At 45.1% G+C, this 25432-nt stretch overlaps 1 protein-coding gene across 1 annotated transcript in view; it reads right to left on the bottom strand.

Annotated features, from left to right (window-relative positions):
• Positions 1 to 1656: 1656 nt before the first annotated feature.
• The window catches only part of LOC138287954 (cytochrome P450 1A4-like), a 167859-nt gene continuing 144083 nt past the window's right edge, over positions 1657 to 25432 (bottom strand). Inside the window, exon 8 of the mRNA XM_069228995.1 lies at positions 1657 to 5543. Coding sequence (XP_069085096.1) covers positions 5261 to 5543 — 283 coding nt within the window. The 3' untranslated portion in view covers positions 1657 to 5260. The remainder of the gene's footprint in view (positions 5544 to 25432) is intronic.

Genomic DNA, 25432 nt, shown 5'->3' with positions numbered 1-25432 from the left:
TGTCCCGGGGTGACCACGCCCGGGACATAGCAGTTTGTTGTGGCTTGTCTGCAGAGCCATAGCAAACACTCTGCTCCAATGAAGGGAGAGCTGTCAAACAACTTTCCCTTAATCGGAGTGGAGGGCAGGCACACAGAGGAAACTGTTTGCACAGAGAGGGAGCTGCTTTAGCAGCTCCCGCTCTGTGAAAGCAATGCTGGCTCCCGCTGGAGGTGGGTAGCCAGCTGCGACTGTGGGGGCCTTCAGGCTCACCCCATGGTCCCCAACATTGAGACCGGGTGCCCTGGGGGGCACCCAGGTCACATGACCAGACCCCAGACGATGGGGACCCCAGGGCCAAGATCTGCCCTGGGGAGGGGGTGCACAGTTGCCTGCCTCCCCAAAAAATAAACATTAAGCTAGGCCTTGGGGGATGGGCCCCCCATGGCCAAGATCAGCCTGAGGAGGGGGGCCTCGTGGTCCCCCTCCAACCCAAAAATCAAATATTGATGCCCGGCTCTGGGGGATGGGGTACCCAGAGTAAAATCGGCCTGGGGAGGGGAACCATGTGGCCTCCTCCCAAAAAACAAATTAAATGCTTAGGCCAGGCCCCAGGAGATAGGATCTCTGGGGCTGAGATTGGCCGGGGGTGCCATACACAGCCCCACTCCCCCTAAAAATTAAATATTTATGGTGGGCCCTGGGGGCTGGGGTCCCTTGGGCCAATATCGGCCTGAGGAGGAGGGGCCATGGAGGTTGGCTTATTATAGGGGTTGACCGCAGGGACTGCGGCCAGCCCCAGCTGCGCACGACTTAAGGCTGTGCACAGCATGGGGATGGGTGATTATAAGGATTGGTCACACACAACCCCCGCTGTGCATGCCAAAGGCTGTGCGCAGTGCAGGGTTGGATAATTATAGGGGTTGGCTGCAGGGACCGGCCACAGGCCAGGCCCTGCAGCCAAGCCCAGCCACACACGGCCAAAGGCCATACATGATGGTGGTTGGATAACCATATAGTAATGAATATTACTATATGCTAAAAAAAAATAGACCACTGAAAAAAACAAAGGTTACAGGGATGTTATAGTTAGGAAATAGAATTAAAAAACGATAGAAATTCACTTAAAAAAACAAAGGTTAAAGGGACATTATAGTTAGGCTCCTATTTTAAACATACAAAACCATAGAAAGTCACCTGTTAGAGTTATCTCAAGCAACTATAACTCGTGCCCTAAGGTAAGTAAAACTCACACCCTTGCCATGCACTGCTAATTACCCAACAATTTATGGCACTCATGACATTTTTGATAATACCTTTGATAATATCGATGTAATATTTGCAGTAAAAAATGTTATGAAAAAACTATACATTATGGGGGCGCGAGTTATAGTTACCTTATTGCACGAGCTATAGTTACTTGAGATAACACTAACAGGTGAATTTCTATGGTTTTTTACATTAAAAATGGGAGCCTAACTATAACGTCCCTGAAACCTTTGATTTTTTTAAATATATATGTGTATGTGTGTGTGTGTATTGAGACTAACACTATGCAAATGCAAGCATTATGTAGAAATGGGCATCATCATTCACTATCTCCATAAAACAGATCTATCATGTTGGGTAAACTTGTACTTGATGCACTTTGAAACATATTTCAAAGAAGATGGTAAGCAAGCCAAAGTTTTTATTCAAAGCAAACCTATTACAATGATCTTCTTCATGAAGCATTATAAGGGAGAGATTTATTTGCAGTGTACAGATGGGTGTAAAAGAAAGGTCCATTAAAAATATAACAGTAAAATGTGCAGATTTACGTCAATATGCATTTAGTGCAAAGCTTTTCGTTCTAAAATGATTTACGGTTTACAACACTGTGAGCCTGATTAATGCGACTTCGTATTGCTACATTTTTTTCTCTTCCCAATTTTGCCAACAAGCAGCCCTCCTCTTAAACATGCAGCTGCTGTAATTAAATGTGTGAACATGGAATACTGAGGTGGTGTAATCCTGAAGCCATCTCGGGCCTCTTCACTCTATATATAGCCACTCGCTGCCCCTTCAGCTCACTCTTGCAGCTTTTTACTTTCTCCCTTTATGACGCTTTTTTGTTTTTCCCGTCATCTGTCTTTCATATATGTGTCGTCTGCTCGCAGCAAATGCTTGAGGCAGAAGAATAAGCCCCGGCCCTCAAAAATAAGTGCCGGTTCTCAGCACCGGAAACAAAAGCACAGATTAAGCACTGCAACGTACAATGGCCTGGAAGAGTGGGTGCGGCCCAAGCGGCACTGTGCACATCCCCTTCTGGCCCATCATCCGGTTCTTCTGGATGAACAAGCCATAATATCTGCTCAATGTAGAACATTTTACAACGAAGCAATAATGGTCAAAATTGCAGACTCACATTAAAAATTAAAGGAACACCACCAATAGAATGCAACACTAGATCACATGTCAGCTACGTCCGCCATGCTGGAGGGATAAATAACTTAAGAGCAGAGCAACTGGTAGCAACGGTGCCCCCCGAGTGAGAGCAATGGCCCATGCAGGAAGCCACTTCTACAACACTGCTTTCTCCACTTTAGATCACTTTCAAGCAGCTACATTTGCAGTTGTGTGAATTACTCAGTGGCGCATTTGTAACTGAACACAGTGTTGCTTTATGTGGAGAATGTGGTTGTGAAGAGCAGCATCAATTCAGGAAAGATACTACTTTTCACCAATGCATAATTTAAAGGAAAAAACGTGTAAGCCTCTGTGAAGTGCCATAGGATAAGACCAAAACGTGATGGACACCACATTGATCCAGTACCCAGACGGGGCTCAATCAAAAAAGCCAATGGCTGAAGGTGTTTAATAAACAGCTCCTCTCTGCATGTTGTTGTATATTTCATGTTGTACTGCTTTAAGCAGTGAAAGACAGTTTACAGTAGGCTTCTCCAACACATGGATTGCGAGCTACAAGTAGCTCCCAAGCTGTTTTTGAGTAGTTCATCAGAACTATTCAACCGGGTGCCTATCCAGTGGCACAACGAAATTTGAGCACCCCCCCCCCCCTCGCACAGTACACGGGAGGGCCTCCCCTCCGGACTGCCGCAGTAGCTCTCGGGCCTGAATACTGCTGATGAGGCTCGTAGAGCTCAGGCCTCCCCCCCTCTTCTGTACGCCACTGAGCCTATCTGCTAATGCTGTACAAATATGAGATTGTTATTAGGAGGCCGTATTGAGGACGAAGGAGCAGGATTTACCCCACTCTCTTGTTAAATAAACAAAAGTGCTGCTGCTGCTTCTAGCTACGAAGACTGAATATAAATTACCCAGTGCACATTCTTTGTAAACCTCTCTGAAAACTACCCTACAGCATCACTGCATTTTAACTTCTTCCTTTTCCTTTCTTTGCCTTCTCTTTTTTCTTTTCCCCTTCCTTTGCCTTCCTTTATTTTCTCTTATTTCTTTCCTTTTCTTTCTCCTTTCCCTTCCTTTTCTTTCCCTCTGTTTTCTTTCTCCTGCCTTTTCTTTCCCTTTTGTTCCTTTTCTTTGACTTTTTCTTCCTTTTTTTCCCCATCCCCTTTCCTTCGTTCCCTTTCGTACTCCTTCCATTCCTTTTTTCTCCTTTCTTTCCCTTTATCTCTCTGCTTTCATGCTTTCCTTCTTTCTATCTTTGTTGCTCTCCTTTTTCTCTTTCGTTCATTTCTTCCTTTCTCATGTTTTGCTTCTTTTTCTTCCATCCTTTATTGCTTCTTTCCTTCCCTTCACTTTTTCATTCCTATCCTGGTTACAGTCTTTCTGTCCTCTCCTTCTTGCATCCTGTACTTACTGGCTTTCTTTCCCTCTGCCGTTCCTTCCTTTCTTTTCTTGCTTACTTTTATTCCTTTAGCTCAGGACAGTTTTAATTTGTCATAAGTAACTTAGAGAGGTGAAAATTTGAGTCCTAGGCCGGACTGGCCTTACTGGACATCAGGTGTTTCCCTGAGATCCTGGAAGGTTGGAGGATGCTTCTGTTACTGGGGGATGTTTTTGTAGCACTGCAGCTTTTCAAAAACACTACATAGTTCTTTGTATATCTAACAGTTTTCAGGCAACAATAAAAGTACCAAGATAACTCTGGTGATTTATATACCTGCTAAAGACAGAGTGGAGTTTTGTCTAGTGGCAGTTTTGACTTATCCAAGATAGTGCAGAGGGTTAATATGTCTACAAAGAACGTGTACAATGCAGATTACAGAACATTATTTTAAGTGCATAGCTCAGTGGGATACTGCTTTTGTCATAGAGATCGTGCCGTTACTGAGCAGTTCATAAGTTACAATCATAATCTAGCACACTCAGCTATGAACTGCCATCAAAGAACTGCATACAAACCGCATGGTATAGGTTCGAAAGTAAAATTTTTTTCCCCAGTATTTGATTTTCCTAATTTTGCTAAAAAGGTTTGTTTGGCTAGAAATAAATTGTTATTAGTAAATTCAACTCAACCCTAACCTCTGTGCTGTGCTCTGAATCCTGAGTTTAAGCTTCCGAGGACCAAGCACTCTTAAAAAATGCATTCCTGTATGGCTGGTATGTGACTCCTAAACGTTACAGTCCCTTTGTCTTATATAGCATTTTCTATACACGGATTTATACTCGTATGATTTATTGTCTCTGTATGTGTTTATGATGTGAAGTGCTCCAACACTCTACGCTGGTAAGAGAGGCAGTAAAAAACAATTTCAATACACGTAAGAGAGGGGCTAGGAGGGTGATGGTGAGGGAATCAATGAAGAGCCCCAAAAAGATTGCTGTATCTTGGTGCTCTGTAAGGTCATCATTTACTATGCTTTAAAAACAAACCCAGTTGAATATCTAATGAAAAATGTATTGTAGGATGCACCGGTCTTGTCATTTTGTTTCCAAATTTTCTTGTGGGGGGGCAGGGAACCCCCTAAGTCCCATTGTAGTGTTCAAGCTTGTTCGCTATGTACCCTATGGAGGCTGGTCTGACACAAATTGCCAGGGCTGCTTTGGTTTCCCAGTCAAGCCCTGCTGGAGACCCCTGGCTTACAAGAATAAATCACTTAGATAAAGCTCAGTTCTTAAAGCCCAGAACATTTCTGACTCATTTCTCCATTACTGTTTTCAAGGTGGATCATCCAAGCCCAACCAAGTACAACCTAAACACATCTTGACCAGCACAATAGTCATCCATTATCTGAGGTTTCCACATTTAGTTGATAAACAAACTTATGGATAGCAATTATACACTAAAGCGAAGCAACCGAAAGTGAAACAAGGTTGTTTATGTGCGCTGCGTAGCGATTAGCGAGTATGGCTTAGGTTTCATGATAAAACCACATAAAGGTGTCATGTCAAGCGTGTCTTCATGATCTTTTTCAAGCCTCAGCTGCTGCAGGATTGTTGTTAGAATTAGAAAAACCTCATTACGGCCAACATCTTCTCCAATACATTTTCTTGTTCCCATGCCAAATATCATGACTTTATCCACCTTGCTTTTGTCGAGTTCTCCTTTAAAATCCAGAAAGCGTTCTGGTATGAATAAATCGGCATTCTTCCACATCGTTCTAGCAGAAAACACAAAATGATAGATTTAGAAACATACAGACAGGATGCAAAAAGCGACACAATTGCATTCTAATATTGTGCATGTTTTTAATACTTGGGGTGACGAATGCAATCAGAAGGGCCAGCTGTGTTTTTTAGCCACTGATTTGTCGAGAATCTTTAATATTCTTTGACATCCTGTATTTCAAATCTGAAACATTTCCTGTGTAAATTCCCCACGCCCTCTCTCAGAAACGTCTTGTCCCTTGTTGATCCTGACATAAACTCCCCACAGTCACGTTTGGTTGCCAAGAAGACAGCTAGCAGGTTAGTCAAGGAGCTGATTTTTTAGAGGGTGTCCTGAAGGGCACGAGTTTGAACCCCAGAAAGCACGTGTGGAATTCAGACTTATGTGTGTTTTGAATTTCTATAAAATCATTCTTATTTATGTCTCGTAGCATGAAAAAAATCGTTAAAAATCCAGGTTTTCCATCACATGATGTAAAGGCAGTGCGAAACAAAAGTTGTTCTGCGCCATTGTGATGTTGTCAAGGGAAGCGCTATCTTTCCCCTTGCATACTTGTGAACCTGTTGATTCAAAAAATGATAGTGAAGTCAGCAATCTAAGAGGCAGAACTCACTAGGATAAATTGAGAATGAAAACTTTTCTTGGAGGGTGGTAATAGGTTTGAAATAGACAGGGGCCTATTTCAAGATTATTGAGACCTTTTTTAAATCAGGCTGGTGACCAGCATTAAAAGGTAGACCTGGGCAAAATTTCTATTATGCTAGTGTAATCTTGCGTAACTCCTGAAATTACTCCACTTGGAGCGTGCGGCCAATATGAAGCCCCAGAATACAGACAGCTTTTGTTCATCGCAGTTGTGGTTTTAGTCTTTCTTTTTTTTTGCACAAAATGAGTCCTCGCATACAAAGTGGATGTCACTACGCATTTTATTCTAAAATATGGGGTTAAAGCCATGTTTCATTCTGCGGAATTTCGCTTAATTTTTGTAGGATTTCGTGTAATTATATGAAAGTGAATCATTCAAATTTTGCACAACTCTATTAGAAGAAAAGACGGTGACACCCACCAAATCTGAGTGAGTTGACATATGTCCGCGTTCTTCTACATTGTCTGGGTCAACAGAGACCTGAGTGATAGGGTGTCTGGTGGTCTTACATGCTTGCTTGTTTCTTTTTCGGGTCTATGCAGACATGCAGGAGAAAATGGGTGGTATGCTGCCATCGAACAGCCACATTTCCCTGCAGACCCATGTTTACAGGGAATAATATGCTGCGCTGGCCAGGAGACCAAGTTTTTTTTTATATTGAGCGAAGGGAAGGGTTTTCACAGAGAATGGTTTTGGAAGGAAACGAAATGTTTTTATATTAGAAAGAGTGAAGACAGGACATGTTATGTATGGTCATTTACTGCACCTCTCCCACAGCGTAACTTTTGAAAGCAGGAAAGATGATTTGGGAGAGTTGGTGGAAATCAAAATATAAAATTGTAAATATGTAAAAATTGAATAACAGGTTCATTTTTAGGCCGAGCATAGCAGCACTGTTCTTCTCGACATGTTGCAATCTATTCTGTGGGGTTTAACCACGCCCATCTCATGACCATCACTTTTATTCGTTCCTGGGCCTGCCTTTCAAAAATCCCTTAATGTCGATGGTAAATGCTGTTTGTTTGTGCCTTGAGGCAGTTTTGTTATTGCCTTGAAGACTGACCCTGTTATGTGGATTATTGCATGATCAGTCATGTACCAGAGTATGGCACACTATTTTTTCTTTTTCCTCGCTGCTTCGGTCAGGGCGGTATGTTGTTTCTTCATCTTCCTTGGTTTCGGGCATCTTGCTGTTTCTTTGCGATGTCTGCAGGGTCTTTTTTATTTATTTAATTTTTTGTAGTTTTTTTGTAGCGCAAACTTGACACAAAGGCATTAAAGCTCTTTTTTTTTTTTTGCAGTTTTATATAAGGTGAACTCGATACAAAAGTGTTACAGCACTTTACATGAGCAAATGTTACATTACACGAGAACACATTCATTGGGTTGAGCATAGCAGCGCGCAATCGCTGCTTTTCCGACGTGTTGGTGTCTATGTGGGCTTTTAACCACACTCACCTCACGCCCATCACTTTCACTCGTTCGTGAGCTTGTTTTAAAAAAATCCTTTGATGACATTGGTAAATGATTTATGTGTTTCCTGCCTTGGGGCGGTTTTGTTACTGCCTTGGGGACCGACCCTGTTTCATGGATAATTGCACGTATGCCTATATGTTTGACTGCCCGCAAGCTTCTTTTTTCTTTTGTGTCTCTCCTTCGTGCTTACGCTCATGGTGCTATGAAATGACTTGTTTTTAAGTGAAGTGAAACAAAAAGCGGACAACCTTGTAAAGGTGATGTATGTGATTGCTAGATTTCATGAAGACATCTTGTATTTTCGTAACCATTTCAGGCAGTTTATAATGTCTAGTAGTTTGGCTGGTGATTCCATCTAGAGGAGAGACGTTGGGATCGGTGTGACTGGGGGTTTAGTGGTCTTCAGGAATACGCTAACCTTCTGCCCGACTGTACCACTCCACCTTGTGTAGGAGGCTGGCCTGGCTTGCAGTGGGTACCAAAGGTACTTACACCTTATGCCAAGTCCAGTTATCCCTTATTAGTGAAATGTAGTCAGTGTCTAGAAGTCAGGCTGTCTAGTGATAGCTGTAGGCAGAGCAGCCAAGGTTGAACTGGGATACATGCAAAGCTCTTGCAATACCACTGTAGTCACACAATACTTACACACATGAAGGACAATACTTAGGGCCATATTTATACTTTTTGACGCAAAACTGCACTATCGCAGTTTTGCGTCAAAAAAATTTGCGCCGTCTAACGCCATTTGGATGCGCCATTCGGGCGTCAAATTTATACTTTGACGTACGGCGGCGCAACCAACAGGTGGGAGTCATTATTTCGTGACGCACACAGCGTCGGTCTGTCGTAAGGGAAACCCACGTAAAAGTGACGCAAATCACTGTGGGTCGATTTACGACAGCGCAATCGTGAAAACGCCGTTTTTTTTCACGCTATTGAGAGACATTTTTGCGCGAAAACTGCACTTACAGGAGAGGAGACCCAAAATGGATCCTAGATGCCCCAACAGACCCCAGGAGGATGAGAGCAGACCAGGAACCAGCCAGGAGGAAGCATACAGGAACCAGGACATGTTAAAGAAAAAAAGAAAGTGTCGCTTCAGTGCAGAGGAGCAGGAAATCCTGGTGAAAGAGGTGACGGAACACCAGCACCAACTTTTCATATCCTCAAAATTGCCACTCAGTAGGAGAGAGGCCATCTGGAAACAAATTGTGGACAAGATAAACAGTGTGGCTGAAGAACGCCGGACAGTCACTGAGTGTAAGAAACGCTGGCATGACTGTAAACGTAGGACCAAAGAGAAAATGGCCAGGAACAGGAAGGCAGCAATGCAGACTGGAGGGGGGAGTCCAGCACAACAGGAGGCCCTGGACCACATGGAGGAGATGGTCGCAGCCGTCATCCCGGAGGAGATCGTCACAGGGATACAAGGACTGGACAGCGCAGACTACCACGACACTACGCACATGCAGGGTAAGTCACATGGGGAATTACAATGCAATAATGGGGACTGTAAGTAGGGGGGGGATACCTACTACACAATGCATGTAACTTAGCACATATATGAAGTGGCATGGGGAAAGGGGCACGGCAGGGGGGAATGGCCAGTACTGACCATAGCCGGGGCACGACAAAATACTGCCACCACTACAGTCCCACGGGGACATCCTGTAATTACAACAAGAGAGCCAAGGGAAACCAGTGACAGGTGGGAAGGACACTACCCTGAATCCACATCCAGGCACTTGTTTTGCACAAACTATTCCCCATCACCTAGGTCCCTACCTGTAATGCAGTAGCAAATACAACAACTGCAACTTAACTGCCACCACAGTTGACAATAACACCTCTCATCTCTGGGCAGCTATAGTACCAAATGGCAGGAACCCCACCCTGGAACATACATACCTAAATTAGGGGGTGAGGATGACATCTGCAACTACTCCTAGAAATAAGACAAAGGTACCAGTACACTTAAATGCCGAATGTCCATAACTGACACATACATAAGCCTAAGTAAACAGCAATAGGAGCCACACAGCACTAACGACACACACATGCTGCATACGTCAGGGTCCCTCACGTGCCTGCCTAACAATGCTACATCACAAATGTCATACTGCTCAGACAACAACATTGACGAGGGGACACAGGCAACTGGTCAATGAAACACATCTGCACAGTCTAACCAAAAAATAGGACATTCATACGATAAACAGGCCAATCCAGTAAGACACACATGAGACCCCATCAGATACAAACATCAACAATGTTTACATCCATACCACATCCTAACATTGACATACATAGGTCATGCCACCTAACATGTACAGATCATGCAATGTGAATAAAAAGTGTATGGTGCAGGGCCTGTGAGGCAAGTGTGCTGGCAGGGCAGTCATAACACCCACAGTCAGTCCAAGTGTAGCGTGGCAAGTGAAACGTATACTTTGCGCAATAGCCTCAGGCTGGAGGCCTTTGTGCATCTTACCCTGAATGTACTTATACTCATTTGCTCACATCTAAGTGCCTCAGAGCACTTTGCACTAAATGAATATCATTGCCCTTCCTATCAGTTAATGTAGCAAATAGTCAGTCCTAAGGTGTTGGCAATTAGTCAAATCACCCTGTTTTGCCTACTTCTGCACTGGAGTTTGCCAGAACATATTCACTCTGTGCCCCAGTCAAGGATACCGTCTGGTTCGTTGATGATAGATGTGGTAGGGGTTAAGGTTTGCCATTCCTGCGTAGGGAAACTTTGTCATCACAATGACATATGTCTTTTAAATTCACTTCCTCGTCCCAAGACACGCATGGGGGAGTTTACAAACAGAAAATCACATCTAGATGCTGCCTGCCTTGCTGCTGATGCACAACCAGATCCCAGCCCATTCGTCTGATATGAGGGATGATGTCTCCCCTGTGATTATGGCAGCCAAGCTCCAAACTTAACATGCTGTGCTATATATAGAACAAGCAGAGGGAGAGTAGAAACTGTTAGGCACCATGATAGCTGTGTACCAATGTATTACTCTCCTGCGGACTATTACAGTTCTAACTGTGTGTATTGTTTTGGTTATTGGGGCTCACACCTAAATTCCTACAAGTCAGTTGTACAATGAAACTTCATATCAAACAAATACTGTCTGTGTCATTTGTGTATGGGAACATACCGGAAAAGATAGAAATGTGTAGGACCTGAGTGACCACCACTTCCCTGAGAAGTCCCAAAGATGTCATGGGCTTGGACTTCTAAACATTCCTCTGTTGTGGGAGACCAGAGGCACTGCTAGTCTGTCTGAGCTAAATAGAATATCTGGGTGACAGAGTTATTTACAAGTGGGTCAAACTTAGTCCCCCACACCATTAGCTATCCTGCTGCCTAGAAAGCCAATAATCACATGTAGGATAATGAGAGCCCACACAAACAAATGTCCCTCCATAACAATAGTGAAACACCGAGGGAGGAGTAGGACAAAAAAATGCATATTCCGAAATAATTACAAATCAACACCTAGAGATGACCTGGCAGGCATGTCTGATAGCTCCATATCATACATGTGACACACAGGTGGGCCATAGGCCTACAACAATGCCCTATGACGGACAGCAGATACCAAAACAAAATCAGAGTACAAAGTTAAGGCATCCAAAGGCTTGTATCTTAGTGCAAAATGATCTCAACACAGACACACTAATTGTACCCTGTTTCTTTGCAGAGGAACACGGATCTCCTGCCGATATGCCTGTCCATGAGTTCCCTGATGACATGGATGACGAGACCATCAACCTCACACAAGAGACCATTGACATGGTCCTCGAAAGCCTCCAAACCCCCCCTTCAGTAACAAGGAGGAGCCAAGAAGAAGCAGCCACCACAGTAGAACCACCCGCCACCCCAATTGTAAGACCTGCCAGCTCCAACACAGCTGAGGACTCTGACGACACTGGCACCAGCTTCGAAAGAACAGTCGTTGGGGTCCAGCGGGAGCTGGCCAAGGAGGTGCGGGTGGGGATGCAAACTATGGCAGCCAGCCTTGAGGGGGTGCGTTCGTGCATGCTGTCAACTGCTGATCAGGCAGCTGCAATGCAAGCCAGAACATCGCTGTTGGAGGAACTTTTAGTAACACAGAAGGCAATCTGCACAGCTGTCATCCAGTTGACCAAACAACTCCAACAGCAAGCCAGTCAGCGTGTGCACGAATGCAACATCGAACCCCTCAGGGCCGACCTGGCTGCCTACCATCGGGATGTGGCTGCCATTCTGAAAAACCAGCACGCCCTCCTGGCTGCAGTACTGCCCTTCATAACTGGACAGGGATCAGCCCCCGGGATGTCTGCCTCCATGTCTTCTGACACTGAGGTGTGTGTTGCCCCTTCACAACCAACAACAACAAGGACACACCAGGCAACACACACATCAGAAGAAGAAGACATGGAACAGATAACATTCACTCGCAAGAGTACCCGGAAGCCCTAGTCCCTGCACCATGCCCTACTCTGACCAAGGACCTACGTTTTGACACATGCCAGCCTCCCTCCAACTACCCTCAATGACTGTTCGGCAATCCACTGTTTAACTTGTCCACATTGGCTGTAAATGTTTCTCTCCTACCATTTGGCAATTCCTGTTCCTCTGCACCGTCTGTGACATCACCCCAGCATGTCAGGAGCATCATCCACACGCTGTAAATAGGATCACCATTTAAGAATGCACCAGAACGGACTCACCTAACATTGTTAATGGACTTTTTGCACTACTCCACCTAAAAATAAATATCACTTGCACCTATTGTGTCTCTGTGTCATTTCACACTTCAACTGTGCAGTACATAACTCCAAAGTGGCTGTGTGGCAACCATGTCGATTCTCTATACTAATGTCCTGATTTCATGTATACTGAAACATCTGTGCAGTGGCCAGGATTGCATCATAGCTTTACTAGACTGAGGAAAATAACTGATGTAGGGACTAAGCACACACAATCATGCTGTGTTGGACAGAATGAGGCCCCATCCATAGCTATTCTAGACAACTAATGGTGGCTGAGAAATGTAGGCACCTTGCAATACTAAAACAAGAAATTATGCTGTAAAATGAAAGGAATGATAACCAAATTACACTGCATCAATCACCCTTTCAGCGTATACTACCATGAAGGAAAGTCATGCTCAAGCAGTACACACATGATGTAGGTCAGCAATGACAGCAACAAGACAAGAGTGTGAACAAATACTCATCTACAAAGCTCTCCCTGAACTTCACAATGCTGTCCGACCTATCTATTTACCTACAAAATCAACTCTGGAAGCACTCTTTGTGAAGTAGGATACATACCAACCCCAAATCTTGATGATCTATGCACACTACCAATGGTGGCTCTCCCACATGGTGGATACTTACCAAGTTAGCACACGGGTAGCTGGCATGTAAAACCTCAATAGCCTGGGGATAGCGAGCATAGGACACAAATGTCATACTAAAACTTTCTGCTACACTGATGTCAAGGCCATGAAAAGGTAGCACCTAACGCATCAGGTAAAGGGTTAACAAATTTTTTATTTCCAATAAGTAATAAAAGAGGCAACTAAGGGAAAGATAAACCTACACTAATCTAACCTGACTACTACTAACCCACAACTGTCCCTAACTACACCAAGCTAAACTTACTCTACACATGTAACGAAACGATCTAAACATCAACCCCCCACCCACCATTATGAGACAAGACACATGCAGGACAACACTTACTAACCTACACACATACTACACTATCCTAAACAAACATATATTTTTGTATTTTATTTTTTTTATTGATTTTTTTTTTTTTTTTAAACAGGAATCCCAACATTGCCCCCCACCCACCCACCCACACAAAAAGATAAGATATAAAGAAGAAGGACCCCCCACCCTCTTACCTAACACTAACTAAGCTAATTTCCTACACTTATCCTATAACTAACCCCCCAAACCCAACTAACAGTATGAAATAGGAAAGAGGTGAGAGGGGAGGGGTAAAAGTTGTGGAGGGCAAAATGTCTACTGATTTGGCCTACGTAGTGTTCGCCGGATGGAGCGCACCTTCTTCTTCACCTCAGCCATGTCCTCCGTCAGGGTGTCAACTTTTCCAATCAACCTGTCCAATTTCCTTGACAATGCGTGGAAGTCTGCTGGGTTGATCGGAGGGTCAGTGCAGGTCTGGGTGCCGGTGGAGGTGGATTGTGTTGGTGGAGTGGTGTGGGCACGGGACTGCCCTGCTCCCACCACACGGCTGGGTCCAGGTCTGGATGAGGATGCCTGGTCCGTTGCTGGGTCCACTTGGCCAGACCTGGTGGATGTAGTGGCGGGGGTTGTTGGGGGCACCGTTGGGGGAGCCTGTGGTGTGGCATACCACGCCCCGGAGGCCCGTTCCGAATTGTATCTGCGGGCCATCCTCCGATACCCACACTGCACCTGCAGGATGTGGCTGTACCTCATTGCCCGGCGCTCAAACTGGTTGCGAGCTGCGGCACTCAGGTTTGCAGCTGTGAAGAGAAAAGGCAAATATTGAGCATAGAATTTACAGTGGGTTGAATACCACAATGGGTAATTTGTCCATTACTAGCAATGTATTGGTTGCAGCAATTGTTACAACATAGTTCACGGGAAGGCTCAGAGGAAGTACATGTGAATCATGCATACTGAAGGGCATATCACATATAGCATATCCATGTCTCTACATGATGGATGACATCACCCTAAACTACTCATACAATTCATACCTAAGGCATTATACATTATGGCACCAGCTCGTCCGCATACTGACTGCACTACATATGTCATTCTATGTGATAAGAATCACACTCCTCACTCAATGGCATTTCAAAATAGTTGTGTGCTAAGATTGAACCCCTGGCCATGAATCATATGTCGACACTATGGGCCAGATGTAGGAATTGATGGGAAATCAACTAGCAAATTGCAAAGCTGAACGGTGTCTCTGACACCGTCTGCGAGTCTCTATGGGGTCCCTAAATCCCACCTCATGAACATCAATGATGTGGGTTCCAACTTGCACCACCTTAGCAACTATGGGCAATCACGGGGATGGAGGCCTGCTGGGAACAGCAGAACTCCATAGACGTGACTGCTTTTAAATGAAGCAAGTTATTTTTCACCAAGTGTAGGCCCTTTATCTGAAAGGAAAATGAGCTGCGATTTGTTTAAATTCACAACAATTGATTTTTCGTAATTTACACAATAATTATTGCTCCCCTAGACCACTGGCTGTTTTGTGCAGGAGTATTTTGGTCCACTCACAAAGGTGAAGGTTCACAATGAGGACCCCTTCCAGTCAGCAAGTTGGTTAGCATCCACTTAAAGTGGATGATAACCGCTACTCACTTTGCAACCACGTACTCGTTAGCAAATGGGATTGCCTACCACTGTGATTTGCAAGTAGGGCTGGTAAACTCCTTTATTTTTTTCATTTAGAAAAGCATTTTGCGAATATGTACATGACCACCAAAAACATTTCGGATTAGGAAACAGACGTTTGCAACTCACTAACATCAAATTATGCTATTTGCAATGTGTAGACATTTTGCTACATCTGGACCTAGGTACAAACTCAAGTCACAAAAGGTGTTAAGCATGTGTAACATACTGGTTGCTACAGTCCTAGGTACCCTGTTTCACAGTAACATCCCAGTCTTTGTGGGTGGTGTGGGAAGAACAAACAACAATCCCATGATCAATGCACAACCAGGAGTGTACAGAAAGTTCAACAAGCATGTGCCTTCACACACAACACCTATGAAGGGCTAGCAACACGTTGGAGTCAGCCCAACCTTGTCACATCCCAGGTCCACACATGTCAAAATGATATGACTTAGCCCAACATAACATACTATTAGTGAGGCATGTTTTACAACACACACAGAGGAGGTAGAACACCCATTCACATGATTCAACAGAACACCTAGGCCATTGCACTCAAGTCACACACACTTCGAGGTCACCTTGTGGAAGTACATGCCCCCGGAAGATCCGACCTACAGTGTACACAGTCCATCCTCAACTAGGAAGAAGCACTTGTCATCGAAGCCATGTGCCTAAGCTATCTGGGAGACTGTCAGTCTGATATGCTGACTCAGTTAATAACAAGTTCCTGACCAAGTCTAACATTGACCAGTGTATTCAAAATGAGTCATGCCATTCCCAATTATCGCACTAATTGAATGACCTACTGCCCCTCAATCTGAGAGATGACTAGGTATTGCTTTACAGAAACATTATTCCAATTTGATATCACACCAAAACAACAAAGCCAATGAACGGCCAGCACATCAAATCATGAATTATCCTGAACACACAGTAATCCATCATGCTTCATTTCCAAACAATGTAAATAGCACTTAGGCAACACTCACTGTAGGTATCGGGGTCGTCAAAATGGGCCACCTCACCAATGGTGTACGGGGCTGGTCCACCTGTAAAGCATGAAAGGAAGATTATACTCAGACTGGGTGAACAGACAAATAATTTCTGTTACAATGACAGTGTGTGAATATTACATGGTAATGATACACTTTCACACATGCTCATCCTGCCTGGCTGACTTTGTATTCTAGATTATCATTGGATGAGTCTCCTGCTCCAGTGACACACCCTACTACACTCATGCAGTGGCCAGGACAGTCATGTGTCGTTCAAGTTAATCCTCCATTAGTAGGCCCCAACAATCATGTGATCCATACATCTCAGCATGTGCATCCCAGAGAGAAACATTCCACAACTGGTTCCATGAGGACTGCATGACCACTCACAATCAAACAGGCTATGTGGACAGGTTCAACACACAGCAACCAGACACACATGTGACATATGTGTGGACAACATGACTAACTTCATGTGACGTGAAGGCAACACACATGTGTAGCATCATCATGTGTTTGCAATTTTCGGTCTAGCTATGCCGTCTACATATGTAGGTATGTTGTTTCTACATGACGTACTCACTGGCCATTATGACCAGTAGAGTACAAATAGAGCAGTTCACGTGTTGCTTTTCAGACACAAATGCAACAGTACATTCCATGCAGCTACAGCCATCTGGTATGTGTTGCAAAAATGAGGCATCGGCCTGGTAGCATAGGTCTTCATACACATCCTGCAACAAATACACATTTGGACACATATGTATACCTTTGTAGCGCAGCATTTGCATCATTTTGTGACGCAGAGAGGGGGCTACTTAGCAAAATACAAATAGATGTTGCATTTTACTGCTGTAATTGGGTGTACATGTGTAGCAAAAATGGGGATTTATGTGTATACCCATGGGCCTAGGTTTCCCTAGCATAACACGCAGTCAGCTACCTATTTTGCAGATTGGCTACCAATCATCACATGTTCACGCACACATTCCTATTATTCCCATGTAATTGATTAGTACTCACCAACATAGCCACCAATCCGGAGTCCCAGGTGGTCCAGCAGGTCCTGTTCCCTGCTGATCATATCTGCCCAGCGGTGCTTGAGTTGATGTATATTCCTCAGACTCCCGTAGACCCGGACCAGGTGATGGCGCACCTTCTCCCAACGGATTTTCCTCGCCTCCGTGTGATACCCCTGTATCACACGGCCCCCAGCCTCCAGCATCAGTGGGAGGAAATGGCTTACGAGCCATATGAAGCCCCCCAATTCGTCCTCACCCATCCTGGACAGGCGAGGCCTACCTGACATGATGAGAGTTGTAAAAAAGTACAAAAGAAAAATGAAAGAAAAAGTGGGAAATGGGGAAAGGTAGAGGTGTGAAAGAAAAAGAAGAAGGAGAAAAATAGCCCAACTAACCCCCCAAACTATGCTACCCACAACAGACTCCCACAGACAATACAAACTATCACAGGTATAGACAAAATAACACTAAACAGACTGAGACAATGTTAGACAACAATAAAAGATTGACACAAAGACAAAATAGAAGGCACACAGGACACTAAAGCATTAAAACACAGGACAACACCTTTCACACAACCACACAGTCTAGATAACTCTGAGACTGCAAAGTGAAAGTGAAAGTCAACTCCCAGTACAGATTTGGTAAACAGGATATCCTATTACATCACTTCCTGCATAAAATGGCCGCCGTTTTTATTTTCGCGTAATGCGTCATATTTTCACGCATACACAGATGTGCGTCATATTTTTTTGACGCATTACAGTGCACATGATGCGGAGTGTAAAAATATGATATGAATACTAATATTTCAAATTGTACATGAGATGACCAATATATTGTGCATGTAGCGTCAATTTCACCACGCATACATCATGGGCGTCGTTTTTTTTACACGTACAGTGGTGCACATGATGCGGAGTGAAAAAATATGATATGAATATTAATAATTCATACTGTACATGAGATGACCAACATATTGTCCATGTAGCGTCATTTTTACCACGCATACATCATGGGCGTCATTTTTTTTACACGTACAGTAGTGCACATGATACGGAGTGAATAAAAATGATATGAATATTAATATTTCAAATTGTACATGAGATGACCAATATATTGTGCATGTAGCGTCAATTTCACCACGCATACATCATGGGCGTCGTTTTTTTTACACGTACAGTGGTGCACATGATGCGGAGTGAAAAAATATGATATGAATATTAATAATTAATACTGTACATGAAATGACCAACATATTGTGCATGTAGCGTCAATTTCACCACGCATACATCATGGGCGTCATTTTTTTTACACGTACAGTGGTGCACATGATGCGGAGTGAAAAAATATGATATGAATATTAATAATTAATACTGTACATGAAATGACCAACATATTGTGCATGTAGCGTCAATTTCACCACGCATACATCATGGGCGTCGTTTTTTTTACACGTACAGTGGTGCACATGATGCGGAGTGAAAAAATATGATATGAATATTAATAGTTAATACTGTACATGAAATGACCAATATATTGTGCATGTAGCGTCAATTTCACGACGCATACATCATGGGCGTGTTTTTTTTTACACGTACAGTAGTGCACATGATGCAGAGTCAAAAATATTGCGGATGTAAATAATAATTTGAAGGTGAAATATCAAGACACTTTTGGATACATTTGTATCTGACTCTGCATTGTGTGCACTCATGTACGTGAACTAATTATGACGGCCATGCTGTATGCGTAGAATATGGAGCAAATTTATCCAAATGTCTTCATGTGTTTAGCTTTGGAAAGGTGATTTGTCATGGTAAAACGGTGCTATGTGAGACACATTTGTGTTTGTATATGACAAATGTCCGTACTTTTATGTATAGACAGCCTTCACACTGTGATGTTTGGGATACGTTAACTAATGTATTGACCATATTTGACAACGTATTTGGTGTAATTGCTGATGGCTATTTTGAAATGATGTTTTGGATACCATTATGTATTCCGTCTCCAAAATGTCCCCACCTTTATGATGGGGATGCTTTTATCTGTAGTCCTAACAGGGAGTGGGAGAGTCACTTTCAGTTTTTCTGGGGCTGACCATGTCCCATTATGATTTTGTGTTTCATATTTGTGTAGGACTTGTGACATGGAGGCCACACATGTGCCTTATACATGTGTTTAGTTCACAAGTACATGATTCTTGTATGTTTTGGGGGTGGTAGAGGTGGAGTTAGGCCCCCAGCACCCTAGGATTTGACCATCCAGAATAGCTACTGTATCCATGGAGTATTTTTATCATATCCTGGCAAACCTGCAGCAGCGGGCGAATGTAAGGCCATATGGTATGAATGACTGTTGACCATTCATTCATCTCATTAGTCCATTTGACGTTTGCAGTAATGATGATTTGGAGCTAAGTTGCATACCATTTTCATATGACTAAGGGGGTCATTCTGACCGCGGCGGTCGGCGGTCGCCGCCCGCCAAGCGGTTCCCGCCGAAAGACCGCGGCGGTCATTCTGGCTTTCCCACTGGGCCGGCGGGCGACCGCCAAAAGTCCGCCCGCCAGCCCAGCGGGAAACACCCTTCCCACGAGGACGCCGGCGGAGTGGGAAGGTGCGACGGGTGCAGTTGCACCCGTCGCAAATTTCAGTGTCTGCAAAGCAGACACTGAAATTCTTTGTGGGGCCCTCTTACGGGGGCCCCTGCAGTGCCCATGCCACTGGCATGGGCACTGCAGGGGCCCCCAGGGGCCCCGCGGCACCCCCTACCGCCATCCTGTTCCTGGCGGGAGACCCGCCAGGAACAGGATGGCGGTAGGGGGTGTCAGAATCCCCATGGTGGCGGAGCGCGCTCCGCCGCCATGGCGGATTCTCAAGGGCAGCGGGAAGTCGGCGGTACACCGCCGACTTCCCGTTTCTGGCCGCGGCTGAACCGCCGCGGTCAGAATGCCCATCGGTGCACCGCCAGCCTGTTGGCGGTGCTACCGCCGACCTCCGCCATGGCGCTAATTACCGCCAGGGTCAGAATGACCCCCTAAGTTTGCAAGACTCTCAGCGTTCACGATGTGATAATGCGAAGATTGTTTTGCTTGTCTGTGTCCCTTTCTGCATAAACTGGTTTAGTGTCATGTTACAATCTTCCTGCTAGGTTCAAACTGGGACACAACTGTGATGGTCTACTTTCAAATATTAGGTTGGTTGTATGACATATGTGTACATGTGTGTGGGAATGTGGATCCAGTATGACCTGTCTGTGTGTATGTTGTCACTGTAACTTCAAGGTCTCCTCCTGAGTTAGTGGCAGCTGATGTTGTTGCAATTGTGTATTGCTCACATCATACACTTGAGAGAAGCCATTGATGACATGTTCACGTACACATGGATGGTCCCACCCTGTCTCTGAACACGTGTGATGTGACTTTCAAATGATCTCCAATTTTGGGCTGGATGAGAGACTGTTTCAGTTGTTTGGATCCGGCATGTGTAATTGTCACATTTGTACTCTTGTTGGGCTCTGTGTATGGTAATGTAACATGTCACATCCTACCCTCTGTGCATACGGTTGTGATGTTTATTTTTGGTGTGATGAATTTTAATGGCATTCTTGATCAATGAGACAACATTCATCTTCAGCTATTTCAAACTAAAGGTGGTCAGAAATGAATAGGCCAAAGCATGATGTGGTGTTTGTGATCTGTGTTTATTTACAAGTGTGGAATACAAGTGATTATAATAACTTAAGTAAAAAAATTGTTCACAAGCTGTTGGCGCCTACGCACTCCTGCTGCGGTGTTAGGTTGTTCCCCCTCCTGTTGCAGGCCAGCATCCTCCTCATCATCATCCTCAGGCATGTCTGGGTCCGGTTCAAGGAGGGGAATGTTCCATTGTACACAAATATTGTGTAATATGGCACAAGTGAGTATGATTTTGCATACCATCTCTGAGGAGTATAGTAGGCTTCCGCCAGTGATGTCAAGGCAGCGGAACCTTGACTTTAGGATCCCAAAGGTCCTCTCCACAATGCTGCGGGTCCTCTTGTGGGCGTCATTGTATGCCCGCTCAGCAGCAGTATTTGGGTTCCCATATGGTGTCATTAGCCAAGGCTGGATGCCATACCCCTGATCAGCTGAAAGAGAAACACAGAATGGTATCAATTAGATGTAGGAGGCACTGTTGTACGTATCTTTGATGGCAGTAGTTGTGTTGTGTTGTCTGTGACTATTTTGTGTACTAATGTGACAACCTATGGTTGTTGGTGGAAACTTTGGCATTGTTTTTTTTCCTTGGCTGAGCAAGTGTTTGTTGTCTAACTGTTTGTCAGCAGGATGTATTGGTTTCTCAAGTACAGTGTGCCCTCCCTTGCATTGTGACTTGTGACACAGGTGTCCGTGTGTCCTCACTGGGGGTGTGATGATAGTTCCATCCAGAGTTGAAACATGAAAGGGTATTAGAAACGTTCATATGAACGTAGCCAGGCCATCCCATCCCTTAAAAGTTATGCATTGTATTAGTGTACAGGTTATTGTGAGACTTCCAATTTGCAAGGTGACATTTAGGCAACCACAGTCATGAATGTCTTCACACTAAGCTGTGGAGTAAATTCAAATGTGTGAGAGGTTCAATGGTGACTTGTGACACATGGCTAGTGATGTGAGTACCTCAGTGTGTTCCTGTCTAGGTGTTGCTATTGTGGTGTATGGGTTGTTTATCCTAGAGGGTTTCTGTGCAGTGAGTATATAAGTAGATTTTTGTCCTTACCAACAAGTAGTCCATTGCCATACCGTCCATCCTGGAAGTGTTGGTTGATGGTGCAGTGACGGAAGATGAATGCGTCATGTACACTCCCAGGATATTTAGCCACAATGTTGCTAATCAGTCCTTGGTGATCGACTATGGCCTGCACGTTGATGGAATGTGTGTGCTTCCTGTTGCGGTAGAGCTGTTCACTCGCAGCAGGTGGCACAAGGCGTACGTGTGTGCAGTCGATTGCACCAAGGACGTGCGGAAAGCCACTGATGGCGTAGAACCCCTGTTTTGTTTCCTGCTGCTTCTGCACTGTGTTAGGGAAGCAGATGTGGCGGGGTGTCAGTCCAATGATGGCATCCAGTACTTTAGGCAGGAATGCGGAGAAAGATGGTTGTGAGATTCCACCAACCAGGGCACCAGTTGTCTGAAACGAGCCACTTGCCAGCAGGTGAAGTACGGCAAGCAGCTTTGTTTCGGTTGGGATAGTGCGTGGAGTCACTAAAGTGGGGGCCAATTGCTGTTCAATATTTGTCAGCAGCTGCTGAATGGCCTGCCAGTTCAACCGGTACCTCTGGATGATGTCTCGTTCCCTGAGGCCATGCAGGGTTGTTCGTGGGCGGAATATCCTCTCCTGCCTTCTGCGCTGTCTTTGGGGTCCCTGCTGTTGTTGTTGTGGCTGCTGTTGTTGCTGCAGGGCTCTGCGTCTACGTGCACGTTGAAGAAAAAGCACCTCCATGTCTCCCTGTTGCTGCTCTGCTGCTCTGTTGTTTGTTCTGTGTGTTCTGATTAAGTACAGGTGTGTTTGCCCCATTTTAACGCCTGCCCTGACCCAGGCGTTAAAATTTCACGCTATTCGTGCTTTGCGCCATTTTTTTGCGCCGCCTGCCGCGCGGGAGTGATTTTTGCCCTGGAGCATAAATACCACGCACCGCTATGTGCGTCTGTTTTTAGACGGGAACGCCTTCCTTGCATCTCATTAACGCAAGGAAGGCGTTCACGCTAAAAAATTACGCTATTTGCCCATACTTTGGCGCTAGACGCGTCTAACGCCAAAGTATAAATATGGCGTTAGTTTTGCGCCGAATTTGCGTAGAAAAAAACGACGCAAATTCGGCGCAAACGGAGTATAAATATGCCCCTTAGTGTTACAAAAAAAAGGTACTTTATTTTAGTCACACCATGCCAAAAATACTTTGTAGGCTACACTCCCTGAGGAGGTAAGTAAATCACACAATATATACACTAGTAACCAGAAACAGGTAAGTACACAGTAGAAAAATAGTGCAAATAGTGAATAACATCATAGGTTGCAACGGACCGAATACAAACCATATACTAAAATAGTGGAATGCGAAAGTCAGTTTCCCACCTAGGCAAGTGTAGTGTGTAGAGGGGTGCTGGGAGTCTAAGAAAACACCAAAGGTAAGTAAAATACCACACCTCAGAGCCCAGGAAAGCAGGAGTAAAAAACAGAAAGTTTCCTAAAACACACTATAAGTCGTGATAGCAGATAATGCAAGAACCAGAGGAGACTGCAAGACACCAACTATAGACTCCTGGACCTGAAGCCCTGTAGAAGAAGGGGACCAATTCCAAGAAGCACTGAAGAGTCCAGGAAGAACAGGAGCCCCTTCTAACCCGAATGATGGTGCAAAAATGGAACCACCGGTGAGAAGACAAAGTCAGTATTGCACCAAAGAAGACAGATGCGGGTTCCTGGTTGGTGCAGAATATATTACACACCGGGTGGATGAATGCAGTCTGGTTTACGTCACTGGATTCAGCCAACAAGCCTTGGCACCCTTAAAGCTTGCGGTTAGCTGAAAATGGCGCTGCCTGGGACCAGAAGGGACCTGGTGGCCTCTTCCCAGGAGGGGGAGACATAGGAGGCACTCAGAAACTTGGAGAGCCCTTAGAAGACTAGGCAGCGCAGCGCGCACAGGAGTCCCACAGCATGGGTACAAAGGAGGTGCAAATAAAGGCACACGCAGCACGACACAAAGGATTCCCACGCCACCGGAAAACGACTCAGGAAGGTGTGCATCGCAGGATGGAGTGCTGGGGGCCTAAGCTGTGCTGTGCGCAAAGAACTTTCTGGAAGGTAGCACACAAGCCTTAGCAACTGCACGTCATGCGGTGCACGGGGGTACTGTCTTGCGCGGGGAGGCAAGCTCTTACCTCCAACAAAGTTGAACAGCTGGACGGTGGGACTGGCGGAGTCACTTTAGTCCACCACCTGTGTTGCTGGACCCACATCTTTCATCTGAAAAGGGGGTCCAAGCCACCGGTCGTCACTGCAGAGAGGTGCCTGCTGAAGCAGGGAAGTGACTCTGTCACTCCACAGGAGATTCCTTTGGTTCTTCTGGTGCAGGCTCAAGACAGGCAGTCCTCGGAGGATGCATGACCTGGAAACTGTTGCAGTTGCTGGCAGGAGCTGAAGTTAGAAAGTTGCAGAAGTCATCTTTGCTTCTTTGTTGCAGTTGTGTAGCGTTCCTGGGGCAGTCAGCAATTGATCCATTAGTAGAAGATGAAGTAAAGGATGCAGAGGATTCCTGCTGTAGTCTTGCAATCTGAATCTGAAGAAACACCCAGAGGGGAGACCCAAAATAACCCTGAGAGGGGGACTGGTCACCTAACCAGGTAAGCACCTATCATGAGGGGTCTCTGACGTCATCTGCTGGCACTGGCCACTCAGATGCTCCCAGAGTTCCCTGAACATCCTGAAAACAAGATGGCAGAACCCAGGGACACTCTGGAGGAGCTCTGTGCACCACCCCTGGGGTGGTGAAGGACATGGGAGTGGTCATTCCCCTTTCCTTTGTTCAGTTTCACACCAGAGCAGGGACTGGGGGTCCCTGAACCGGTGTAGACTGGATTATGCCAAGAGGGCACCATCTGTGCCCTTCAAAGCATTTCCAGAGGCTCTGGGAGGCTACCCATCCCATGTCTGTAACACCTATTTCCAAAGGTATAGGGTGTAAAACCCCTCACCTAAAGGAAATGCATTGTTCTGCTTTCCTGGGATTGGACTGCCCAAGCCGAAGGAGGGCAGAAGCCTGTCTGTGAGGTGGCAGCAGCTGGGGCTGCAGTGAAAATCTCAGAAGACTAGTTTGGCAGTACTGGGGGACCATGGTGGAGCCCCCAGAGTGCATGGGATTGTAAAACCAATACTGGAATCAGTATTGGGGTACAATTCTCAGCTGTTAGACACCTTACATGGCCATATTCGGAGTTACCATTGTGAAGCTACATATAGGTATTGACCTATATGTTGTGCATGCGTAAAATGGCATCACCCTTCTTCACGAAGTCAGGGAAAATGGGCCTTGACGATGTAGGGGCACCTCTGCTAGTGCAGTGGTGTCCTCACACACAGGTACTTAGCACCCAGCCTTCAGGGTTGGAAGACCTGATGTATAGGTGACTTATTAGTGACCTAGTGCAGTATCTATGGCTGTGCATGCATTATTTCACACAAGGTGCAATGGCAGTCCTGAAGAAGCCTTTGCATGGGCTCCTTATGGGTGGCAAAAGAAATGCTGCAGCCCATGAGGATCCCCTGGAAC

This window comes from Pleurodeles waltl, chromosome 1_1 (genome assembly GCF_031143425.1).
Source record: "Pleurodeles waltl isolate 20211129_DDA chromosome 1_1, aPleWal1.hap1.20221129, whole genome shotgun sequence".
NCBI classification, from domain to species: domain Eukaryota; kingdom Metazoa; phylum Chordata; class Amphibia; order Caudata; family Salamandridae; genus Pleurodeles; species Pleurodeles waltl.
This window is presented reverse-complemented; position numbering and strand designations above follow the sequence as displayed.